Source organism: Geotrypetes seraphini, chromosome 2 (genome assembly GCF_902459505.1).
Source record: "Geotrypetes seraphini chromosome 2, aGeoSer1.1, whole genome shotgun sequence".
NCBI lineage: Eukaryota > Metazoa > Chordata > Amphibia > Gymnophiona > Dermophiidae > Geotrypetes > Geotrypetes seraphini.
This window is the reverse complement of record NC_047085.1, coordinates 102,963,316-102,975,844: the sequence shown is the minus strand read 5'-3', so window position 1 is coordinate 102,975,844 and position 12,529 is coordinate 102,963,316. Positions and strand designations below refer to the sequence as shown.

At 43.8% G+C, this 12,529-nt stretch overlaps 1 protein-coding gene across 2 annotated transcripts in view; it reads left to right on the top strand.

The window, feature by feature from the left end:
* PREX2 (phosphatidylinositol-3,4,5-trisphosphate dependent Rac exchange factor 2) overlaps positions 1-12,529 on the top strand; it is a 628,296-nt gene that overhangs the window by 93,855 nt on the left and 521,912 nt on the right. For both annotated transcript variants that reach the window (XM_033933977.1, XM_033933976.1), the window contains exon 3: positions 10,412-10,534. In XM_033933977.1, coding sequence (XP_033789868.1) covers positions 10,412-10,534 — 123 coding nt within the window. The remainder of the gene's footprint in view (positions 1-10,411; positions 10,535-12,529) is intronic.

Genomic DNA, 12,529 nt, shown 5'->3' with positions numbered 1-12,529 from the left:
TAAGTATAGTTTAATGGCTTAAGTTATATGCGGTTTATCCCCTTGCCGACGTGTTTCATTGTACTTTACCACTATGTATCAATAAACTTAGTTACCCTATCCAGCCCACCATAAAGATACTAGGTGTAACTCTGAATCAATGCCTGACCATGAAAGACCAGGTGGACTCCTTAATCAGAAAGGGATTCTTTACTCTCTGGAAACTCAGATCCATTAAAGCTTATTTTGATACATCGGCATTCAGAACCCTGGTCCAATCCCTCGTACTAAGTCTACTTGACTACTGTAACATCACCTATTTAGCAATTTCCCAAAAGAATATGCGACGTTTACAATTGATGCAAAATGCAGCAGTCAGACTGATCTTTTGGGCTAAAGAAATTTGACCACGTGACACCCTACTACCGACAGCTGCATTGGCTGCCGATGGAGGCACACGTAAAGTTTAAATTCGCCTGCTTCTGCTTTAAAGCACTACACGGACTTGCCCCCTAAATACATAACTGACCTTTTCTCCTTCTCAGCCAACAGACACAAGAGAAGCTCACATTCCAACTTCGTTTCCCCCCCAGTGAGAGGTTGCAAACTGAAAAAACACCATGAATACCTTCTCTCACACCAAGCAGCATCATGGGGTAAAGACCTAGAACAATTGCTTTCGCCCACTACTTATGAGGAATTTAGGAAACGTCTAAACTAAACTAAACTAAACCTTAAGTTTATATACCGCATCATCTCCATGGGAGTGGAGCTCGACATGGTTTACAAAGCTTAAAAATATAGGAAGAGAGAGGAGAAAGATTTACAAGGGCATATATAAAGAGGGGAAGTAACGGGAGAAGAGATGTTATATGTTAGAGAAAAGCCAGGTTTTCAGTTGTTTTCGGAATAGTTGGAGGGAGCCCAGGTTCCGCAGCGGGATAGTGAGATCGTTCCAAAGGCCTGTGATTTTGGAGAGGAGGGATCGTCCCAGTTTTCCTGCGTGGAGGATGCCGTGTAGAGAGGGGAAGGATAGTTTATGTCTGTGGGCTGATCTGGTGGTAGCAGGCGTCAGGGCGAGGAAGGATAGAGGGATTAGGGGCGGAAGGATGCCGTGAATGATCTTGAACGCCAGGCAGGAGCATTTGATATGAATTCTGGAAAGTACTGGGAGCCAGTGAAGATTGGTAAGTAGTGGGGAGACGTGATCAAATTTGCGTTATAAGTTTGGCTGCAGTATTCTGGATAAGCTGGAGTTTGCGAAGACTTTTTTTTGTTAGGCATAAATAAATGGCATTACAGTAATCGAGTTTGGATAGGATAATGGATTGTACAAGGACGGTGAAATGTTTTTGGTGAAAATAGGATCTGACTCTCCTCAGCATGTGGAGGCTGAAGAAGCATGATTTTGCCAGGAAATTCAGGTGATCGCTGAAGGAGAGGGAGTAATCGATAGTGATGCCGAGGACCTTGCTTGAGAACTCAAGGTGCAGAGCAGGGCCTGTGGGTAGTGTGAAGAGGGTGGGCAGGTGAACTAATTATGGGCCGAGCCAGAGTAATTTTGTTTTTGATTCATTTAATTTCATCTGTACAGAGAGGGACCCGGCGTGAAGTCTCATTATGCATGAAGTGATGTTCTCTTGGAGGTTTGTAAGGTTCTGATCTGTTTCGAGGAGGATAAGGATATCGTTTGCATATGTATATAGTGTTTCAAGGGGGGATAGTTTGAGGAGCTTCAGGGAGGTCATATACATGTTGAAGAGAATAGGGGATAGGGGAGAACCCTGTGGGACACCACAGGAAGGTGTCCATGAAGCAGATTTGGAGCCGTTTGCGTTGACAATGTAGGAGCGAGCGCGAAGGAAGTTTGAGAACCACTTTAGGACAAAGGAGTCTATTCCTATCTCAGAAAGTTGGTAGATTAGTATGTCATGGTGCACTATGTCAAAAGCTGCGGAGAGATCGAACTGTAGAAGAACGGCAATTTGTTTCGAGCGTGTAGTTGTTGCACCTTTGAAATTAAGGAAACTAGGAGGGACTCGGTGCTGAAATTGGGTCTGAATCCGTATTGGAAGTGTTGGAGAATGGAGAATCTCTCTAGGTAAGAGGAGAGCTGAGTAGCGACTATGGTCTCTAGAAGTTTTGTTAGAAGAGGGATGTTAGCTATGGGGCGGTAGTTCGATGGTAAGGAGGGGTCTAGATTGGCTTTTTTCAGAAGAGGGGATAAGGCAATGTGTCCAATTTCTGTGGAGAACAGGCCCGCTTTATTTATAAGGTTAGTAAGGGAAGAGATGGCCTGCGCAGGGATGTTTTCGTAGAGGTAGGATGGGAAAGGATCTAGGATGCACTTGCAGGATTTGAGTTTGAGGCAAAGTTTAGAGATCTGGGGCTCGGATACGAGTTCAAAAGTAGTCCATGATCAGTCAGCAGGGATAGGGTCGGAGTCCTTCGGAGGAAGAGAGTTGTAAGAGATAGCTGGGGGGAACGAGCTCTTTATGGTAGTGATCTTATCATTGAAGAATTTGGCTAGGTCATTTGGAGAGGGGGAGGGGGGAGGGGGAGGAGTCGTTTTTAGAAGTTAGAAGTTTTAGAAGTTTTCAAAGTTTTTCGCCAGATGTGGAACAGTGTACTGTTTTGATTTTTTGACCTGGAGATTTTATCTCCATAGAAATTCTTCCTAGCTTTTTTTAGTACGGAGTTGTAGAATTTGATGTTTTCTCTCCAGGATAGCCTGTCTGAGGGGGATTTCGATTTTTTCCATTTTCGCTCCAGGGCCCGACATTTCAGTTTTAATTCCCTGTGGTATGGGAGATACCAGGGAGCCTTATGAGAGTAGGAGATGGGTTTAGTGGCTAGAGGGGCAAGAGCACGGTATGTGGTTTCGGAAAGAGTCACCCAGTTGTGCCAGATTGAGTTTGGGTCCGTGTGATTGGGAAGAGGAGGGAGTTTGTTAAGAAACTGGGACCAGAATAACACACCTGTTCCTAAAGCATCTAGACAACTGATCCACTCATCTCTCTCCCCTCAATAACGATTAACTTGTCCTATTGATCACTTTCTCCTCAACAATGGATTTCCTGTCCTATTAATTCTCTTTCTTCCAACCCTCTTAAAGTCAATCAATTTGTACCTTTGCTTAATCTTTTGTAAACCGCATAGAACTTCACGGTACTGCGGTATATAAACTGTTATTATTATTATTATTATCAAGGTCGGGGAGAAACTTAACTTATGTTTGCCTGGCAAACATAATTGAAACTTATGTTTGCCTGGCAAACATAATTGAAAATATTTTTTTGCCTATTGTTTGTATATGCTAATCTCATACTTATTGCAGACCATCTTGTTGTAAGTCCAAAAGGACTCTTATATTTGTTGTACTCTACTTTGAGCCAGTGGAATAGTAAGGGCGGGTGGACCGCCCTGGGCGCCATCTTGGTGGGGGCACTGCCACCTCTCCATCCCCCATGCCATACTCTCGCCTTCCATTCCCTGCCCCATACCTATTTAAAATCTTCACCAGCAGGAGCAACTACTTCTAGCCTGCTGCTTGCACTGGCCTGGTTCCCTCTGAAATCACTTCCGGGTCACGGGGCAATGAAGTGACAGAAGGAAAGCCAGCACAAGCAGCAGGCTGGAGAAGCTGCTTGTGCTTGCGCTGGCAAATATTTTAAGAGGTATGGAGTGGAAAGGGAAGGTGAGGAAAGAGCGGGGAGAGGAGGGTGCGGGAGTTGGTTGGCACAAAAGGTGCGGGGGGGGGGGGAAGAAAGGAGGGCACATGGGATCGTCACCACCCCAGGCACTCATCCCCTCGCTACTCCACTGCCTTGAACAAACTTGAAATGATCACTATTTGCATGTGTATATGCTTTTAAAATAAAGTCATACTATCTTATGTTTCTGGATTGTTTCAACACTTCCTGTTAGGATCCTGGCCATGAGGTCATTGATACAGTGCTCTGGTCCTGAGAAATGTTTCCCACAAAGGTGTCAACTTTGGCTTGTTTTGTATAGTAGTATTGTTGTGATGTTTGTGTGCATTTATTCTTGTCTTTATCTTTTGGTCTGTCTCATATGAACATAAGAATAGCCTTACTGGGTAAGACCAATGGTCCATCAAGCCCAGTAGTCCGTTCTCACGGTGGCTAATCCAGGTCACTAATACCTGGCCAAAACCCAAGGAGTAGCAATATTCCATGGTACCAATCCAGGGCAAGCAGTGGCTTCTCCCATGTCTTTCTCAATAACAGACTATGGACTTTTCTTCCAGGAACTTGTCCAAACCTTACTTAAAAACAGCTACACTATCCACTCTTACTATATCCTCTGGCAACGCATTCCAGAGCTTAACTATTTTCTAAGTGAAGATTTTTTTCCCTCTATTGATTTTAAAAGTATTTCCCTGTAATTTTATCGAGTGTCCCCCAGTCTTTGTAATTTTTGACGGAGTGTAGCATCTTTCTTCTTACAGCCCATGAGTAGAAAAACAGAAATGCAAATAAAACCCACTTTTCAGACTACTTGAGTAAGCTATAAGAATGCTAAGACTCCATAGGCAATGCTGGATATACACAAAGCTAGACAAGCTAAAACTTGGGGTCTCACATTACACAGAGCTTCATGTCTCACTAAGCATGGAAAAATATCAGACCTAAATTTTACTTCCTACTATTTAATTGAAGGTAGCCTCTTAAATTTTTCCAGCTTAGTTTGCCACATTACCCATAAGTCCATCCCTTTCCTCAGGGCTTTCCATTCAGACATCTGTCCTGCTAGAGCCTCTCTTGGAATTTGTTGGCTCTTTTTCTCTCACCAAAACATTAGCAGATACCTGATTTCAATCCTGGTTGAATCTGAGCAGGATTCCTGGTTTCAGAGATGTAATACACACAATTCTCAAACTCACTGTGCTGTTGAATCCTTTGTGGAAGCAGGGCAGGATTGAATTTGTTGAGGGCCCCTAGGCACACAAGTACACTGGGCCCCCTGCCCCACCCCCATGTATTTACCCATTTTCTTATTTACTTCTTTATTTCCACTTTATTTCTTTTATAATTCAAAACAAACAACAAAGGTTACCATACCAGTGCCAGTGTACAATTTTTCTTCTATGCAACCTCCAAACATCTCTAAACAAATCCCCCTTCCTTCCTAGATGAAGAGATCTTCAGCTGGCAGGGCTTTGGGAAGCCCACCAATTTATATTTTCCATATGGGTAGGAGGCAGGAGGCATGGGGGGAAGAAAATTTAGTGCCCATCATTTTATTGGACTAATACATTTCTTACTTAGCTTTCAGAGGTTAAAACCTCTTTCTTCAGATCAGTAAACTATACTGCTGTTACAGTATCCCTGTCCTAACCTGAGGAAAGGAGTTATGGTCTCGCTGCACAATGCAAACACAAATCCAAAAAATCACCCAAAAAGCATTCTTCACAATGCGAAATCTAAGAAAAATCAGAAAATACTTTAACAAAGAGCAATTCAGGATCATTGTCCAATCCCTTGTGCTAAGTATTGTAGACTATTGCAACAGCCTCTACTTACCTTGCCCGACCAACACAATAAAAAAACTACAGACCATCCAGAACACAGCCCTCAGACTCATATACTCACTCAGCAAACACGACCACATTACCAATGCATACCTTGAATCCCACTGGCTACCAATAAAAGCAAGAACACAATTCAAACTCTACTGTCTCATTTTCAAAGTAACCCACGGCACGGCACCCAGTTACCTAAATAACCGTTTTCACCACTACCTCCCACCAAGAAGAAGGAGAACACAGAACCTTTTCACCTACCCACCACTCAACGGTACTCGTCGTAAGAAACTTTACGACAACCTCCTGGGGACACAGGCAGCTAAAATAGATTCTGACATCTCAAAATTACTGACCAAAACAACAGACATAAAAGAGTTCCGCAAAGAAATAAAATCATTACTGTTCAAAAAATATCTCCCATCACTCTAACCACCACCCAATGAGCTCCCAATCAACGACATCGGAAATACCCACCTATATTATCTCTTTATCTGTGATCTAGAATGTACTGTAATTCTTCTACACTACACCCGATTTAACCGATCGAGTTGACATGTATTACCTCTGTAAAATGCATTATCTTCTGTTATATGTATTATCTTCTGTAATAAGTATTATCTTCTGTGAAATTGTAGTATCATAACTCATTACTGTTCCTGTAACTTACTCTTATCCTGAAATGTAACTCTACTGGAATATCCCAGATATTTTCTATATTGTAATCCGCCTAGAACCGCAAGGCACAGGCGGAATAGAAATCCCTAATGTAATGTAATGTAATGTAATGTAAATTAGTAAAAAATGTATTAAAATTAGTTCAATAAACAGTATCATCTTATTTCCATTTTCTATTAATAAACGATTATCAATACAGCTACAATAATACCTTATCCTAAAGCAAAAAAAATAAATAAATAAAACAAATATAATTTTTTTTCTACCTTTGTTGTCTGGTTTCTGCTTTCCTCATCATTCTCTTCCTTCCATCCACTGTCTGCTCTTCTATATGGCATCTGCTCTCTTTCTATGCCTCTTCCAGAAATTATCTGTCTCTCCCTTCCATCTCTTTCTCCCCCCCTATTGGTGTGGTATCCATCTTCTTCCTTTCCCTCCTCCAATGGTCTGGCATCTCTCTCCTCTCCTTCCCTTCTCTCTCCCACACCCTCTTGGTCTGGCATGTCACTCCCTCTTCTCCCTTCCCCCCACTTCCATCAGCATCAGCCCCCTTTCTTTTCCTCCATCCCAATTGCATCCAGTATCCTTCCCCCTTATGTCTCTCTCCCCTTTCCCTACATACTAATTCCAACTACATCTGCCCCCTTTCTTTCCCTCCAAACCAATTCCATCCAGTTTCTTTTCTCTTTCCTTGCACACCAATTCCATCAGCATCTGCCCCCTTTCTCTCCCTCCACCACCCTTCCATACCATCCTTCTCACAACCCTGCCCCCTTTCTGTTCCTCCACCACCCTTCCATAGCACCCTGCCCCCTTTCTCTTCCTCCACCACCTTTCCATATCATCCTTCTCACAATCATTCCATACCACCCTGCCCCCCTTTCTCTCCTTCCATCACCCTTCCATATTCCTTTCCACTACCCTGCCCCCTTTCTCTCCCTCCACCACCCTTCCATGCTCCTTTCTTTCTCCCCCTCCAAACATTGCAGTTGCCGGCTCTGCCCTCTGAGCTCCATTAGAACAGCTGACGGCAACGGGTTACCTCCTCCCCGCATCAACGGCAACGCCCCCCACATCAACGCTCCCCCCACATCTATGGCAACGGGCCTCTCCCCCGCATCAACAGCAATGCGGCCGGATCTCTTACAGGAAGGTCCCGCGATGACTGCGTCTGCCGGTCCATCCTCCTCTGACGTCACTTCTTCCAGAGCAAGTAAGTGACGTCAGAGGGGGATGGACCAGCAGACGCAGTCATTGTGGGACCTTCCTGTAAGAGATCCGGCTGCATTGCTGTTGATGCGGGGGGGGGGGGAGGGGAGGAGGGGGGGCGTTGCCATTGATGCTGGGAGGGGGCCTTTGCTGTTTAAAAAAAATGGCAAGGTGAGTAGTCCTCCTTCAGCGGGCCCCCCTCACCTTTTCGGGCCCTAGGCACGTGTCTACTTGGCCTATTGATTAATCTGGCCCTGCCTGGAAGGCTTTTTAATCTTCTCCAATGTGTGTGGGAAAGACTCTGCTTATCCCTTTCTGGAGCTTAGAAGCTCAGGCCACAGCTACCTCCCATGCTCTTTAGAGGATGGAGAGCCACAGCCCCTTGATGCCTCCCCAGCTGCAATGAACTCTAGTTTTTCTCCCTGTGATTCATGGATCCATGTTTTGTACTAGATTGCCATCCATGAGGATGGGCAGTTAAATCACTCAAGGTTGTACCCACTTAGTAGGAGCCTTTTCTCCGTAAAGATCCCCCATTTTAACATATAGACACATCGCAGCTGTACATTTGGCCAACATTTGGCCAATATTCAGTGAAATGTCCATCGGCCAAATGTCCAGCTACGCTACAGAGAATCTCTGGTTCACACTGAATTCAAACTCACTTCATTCCAGTCAGCTGTCACAGTCCTCAAAGAAAACTATGATGTCAATATAAAGTCTACAGTCTGGCCTTTGGTCCCACACTGTCTCTTTACCATTCTCAACTCTGTCCTCAATCTCCACTTATTATCTCCTCCCTCTTTCACTGTCCAGGTCACAGGACTGATTTCATTCATGACAAGAATCACAAAATGACTCTGAAGATCTAAAAACCAGCCCTCCATTACCCTGTCCATCTCATTTCTTCAGTCTTCTTGCCTGCAACTTTCTCCTCTACTGAATTTACAGCCAACTGTCTGTTATGACAGACATTTGGTTACAGACATTTAACTGACAGACATTTGGTTGACCGACATTTCAACTCTTGTCAGTCAAATGTTTGGTGAAGTGACAGTCAGCCAAATGTCTGGGAGTCAAACACATATAGGTAGATATTCAAAGTGAACTTTTGAATAATACAGAGAGACTTCAATCATTGTTTATGTTTTTCTGATAGTTACTCTATACTTGGTGGGGGTTTATTTGTGTTCTGCATGTATGAAAGAGACCAGGTATTTGGTTGGCATCAATTATCTCTGTAGAACTAATCTGTCCTAATTCAACTTATTTAGTTTTCCAATAGGTGTATTGATCCATTGCCCACTGAGATCAATGGAGAATGGGATTGTGGGGTTGGGGGGAAGACGGGAAGACAGATAAAATGACTAATGGACAGTTGATCCTGGAAACAGAGGACAAAGGAAAGCTGTATGTGAAGACTGAATGAAAGAAATAAAGATATTACTACCAGCAGTATTATCTTAGGGGCGAAATTGAGGGTGGGGAGATGGAGCTAGGGTGAGGTTGGGGGTAGAGCTTGGGCCTCACCCAAACAAAAAGATGTTTTACTGCCCCTGTGGGGTATTAAACATCCAGAAATGACACCTGTCTATTTAAATTGCTTGTCTGTAGCTAACTGGGCATATTCAACAGCATTTAAATGGACAGTGCCACTGAAAATCCCAGACTATTTTGAAAGCATTCTCAAGGCAGAATTGGCATTTATCTTTATGTGCCTCATCATAGCTATTTAAGTGCTGACTATTGTACTTAACCTGCTATGTTTTATCTGGCTGTCTGGCTGAGTATGTCTGGATATTCAATGCTGGAGCCTGAACATGGCCCATCAGTGAATATTCAGGCATAAAGTCAGTAGCAGTCAGCACAACGCTGAGCACCGCCAGCTGAATATCTACCCCCATATATTTCTTACTGGAATTCATGGGTCTCCAGCAGTGGTGTAGTGAGGGAGGTTGGCGCCCGGGGCAGTGGTGACTGGCATTGCCGTGCGCCCCCCACTCTTCCCTGATGCTTAAGCTCTCCCCCTGCCCCACCGCATACCTGTTGAAATGTTCGCTGGCATGAGCAGCATCTTTCACCTTCGGCTTGTGTCGACCTTGACTCCCTTCTAATGTTAAGTTCTGGTCTTGTGACCAAAACGTGATGTCAGAAGGACGCCGAGGCTGGTGCAAAGCAGTGAGTGGAAGATGCTGCTTGCGCCGGCAAACATTTAGAGGTATGTGGGGGGTGGGGGGGAGGAGAGGTGCCTGTATTGGTGCCCCCCATGAAAACTGCGCCTGAGTGGTTCGCTCCCCCCTTTACTACACCACTGGTTTCCACAAAATTTTCTAAGTTTCCAAGTTTATTAAATTTTTGATAAAACGCCAATTGTTTTACAATAAAAAATGGGGGAAACAATCAAGAGTCTAATTAAAAACAATACAGACATAATGTACAATAAAACAAGAGGAAAGTGGGGAGAATGACAATATTTAAAAGAAAAGCATACAAAGAAGGTAAAAACAGAAGAGGGAGGGGAGAAATCAGAGTTCAAATAGATCAGAGCGATCAGAGGACGGGATCAATTTTCGTAAGCATCTTTGAAAAGGAAGCATTTTAAACTACCTTTGAATTTGTCTAGATTGTTTTCTGCCCTTATATGGGTTGGTAAGGAGTCCCAGATTGTGGGAGCAATAATGGCAAATGACGTGGCCCAACGAGTACTGATGATCTTCACGGAGGGCACGTGAAGAAGATGTTAGATAGTGGATCTTAATGTCTAAGAAGGTCATGTGGGATGAGAAGCTTGTGGATGAAAGCAAGTTCTTTATTATTTTGGACTTTGAAGGTAATAATGACAATTTTAAAAGTAATTTGATGCGGTATTGGTGTGTTTTTTTTAGCAGAGGTGTAACATGGTCAAATTTTTTCATGTTTGTGATCATTTTAATAGCAGTGTTTTGGATTAGTTGAAGTCTGTTTCTTGTTCTATTTAGTATTTTTCTCTCTTTCTTTCAGATGCTCTTCTCAAACCTTGAGGATATTCTTGCGATACACAGGGAGTTCCTGGCCTTTGTGGACGCGTACTTACAACCTGAACCTAACGCACATCAGGAAGTGGGAAAGTGCTTTCTGCAATTTGTACGTCTCATTTTATCATTACTGTGGACTTGAGTGAAATATCTTTTAACATCTACTGACTAAAAAGAGAAATCTCCACAAATGGCAGGAAAATGGATATTGCAACATAAAAAATATATATATAGGAGTTCTTTTACTAAGCTTCCTCTCGAGCATCCTGCAGTACATTACATTACATTACATTACATTAGTGATTTCTATTCCGCTTGTGCCTTGCGGTTCTAAGCGGATTTTGGCATCAGTGTTTGTGGGTGACATGTCAAAAGCGCGTGCCGACAACCCAGCGCAGACAACTGAGGAAGCGCGCCAAATAAAAACAGTATTTTAAAGGGCTCCAATGGGGGGGGGGGCGTGGGGGGGGGAAAAACAGAGGAAAAAGCTAAGTTTCCAGTAAATGACGGGGGTTACAACCACCCAAACCCCCCCACAACGCCGGTGCGATCTCTATTAAGTAAAATGGAGGGGTTCCCCACCAACACCCCCGACGGAGCCCCTTAAAATACTGTTTTTCTTCAGCGCGCTTCTGCCTTGCGCTCAGTTGTCTGTGCTGGATTGTTGGCGCGCCTTTGTCATCACGCGCTTTTGACTATGAACTGTGTTTGTTACCCATACTCTAAAAAATAGATTTTATTTTTTAGTGTTGGGGGTAGGTCTCAGGGTGGAGAAATGGTATATTCTATGTTAATTGGTTAGTGCAGCTACATGCCATGCGCTAACTGATTATGTGGCTAGCATATGAGCCCTTATTGTCACATGCTAATGGGAAAATTATTGTGCGGCCTTTAATAGACAAATCATAGCAATATGGCTGTTCGATGCAATCTTACAATTTTATTCTCCTTGAGGTACCTGTCTTAGGGATCCTTTTTCAAAGCTGCAGGAAAAAGTGGCCGTAGGGCATCTTTGCACTGATTTTTCCCATGCACTAAGGCCCATTTTCCCATATTTCCTATTAATAGTCATATGCTAATGTTGCCAATAGTGTGCAGCCATTAAAAAAATTACCCACTTATCACCACCTGTTTCGTAGGTGATACAGGTCTATATGCTATTCTTGAGCTAACTAGGAATGCCTACTCTTTGCCCATGATGTGCCTCCTCAAAAATATTACAAGTATTTTTTAGCACGCAATTAACATGTGCACATTCAGAATTACTGCAATACGCTTGAGTGCATCGCATGGTATACCATTTTGAGTTCTGTTAGGTGCATGTTAGCACCTAACTCGGCTTCGTAAAAAGCAGGAGTGTAGCCGGGGTGGACTAGGGAGGGTGGAAACAAAGTAATGCCTCCCTTCTGTGTTAAAAATACATTTGCTGGCTAAAGATATTTGCTGCCTGAACTGCCCCCTTTTCCTTGTGTTGCCCTAGGAACGAAGAAATCAGTGGCCTGCATCCAGTTGCTGATGCCAAGATTCCTCGCACATGCTGGCATCAGTGACTGGAAGCACGTCACTAGCTTCCTCATTCCTGCAGGTAGGAAACCTCTTTGGTTGTTGGGGCTTCAGCATTCCCGTTAGCTCTTATATGGGTCTTGCAGTTTTGGAGGGGAACTGATCCCAAAATGTGTGTGTGTGGGTGCCCAGGCCTCCAAGGGCCACCCCCTGTGGCTACACCATGGGAAAAAAATGGCCCTTACTTAAATGATTGCTATTTCTCCCTAAAAGGACATAAGAACATAAGAACATAAGAACATAAGAAATGCCATCTCCAGATCAGACCTTCAGTCCATCAAGTCCGGCGATCCGCACACGCGGAGGCCCTGCCAGGTGTACACCTGTTGTAATTTATAGTCCACCATATCCTTACATGCCTCTCTTAAGGAGATATGCATCTAGTTTGCTCTTGAAGCCTAGGACGGTCGATTCCGCAATAATCTCATCTGGGAGGGCATTCCAGGTGTCAACCACTCTCTGAGTGAAGCAGAACTTCCTGACATTAGTCCTGAACCTATCCCCCCTTAGCTTCATTACATGTCCTCTAGTCCGTGTCAAA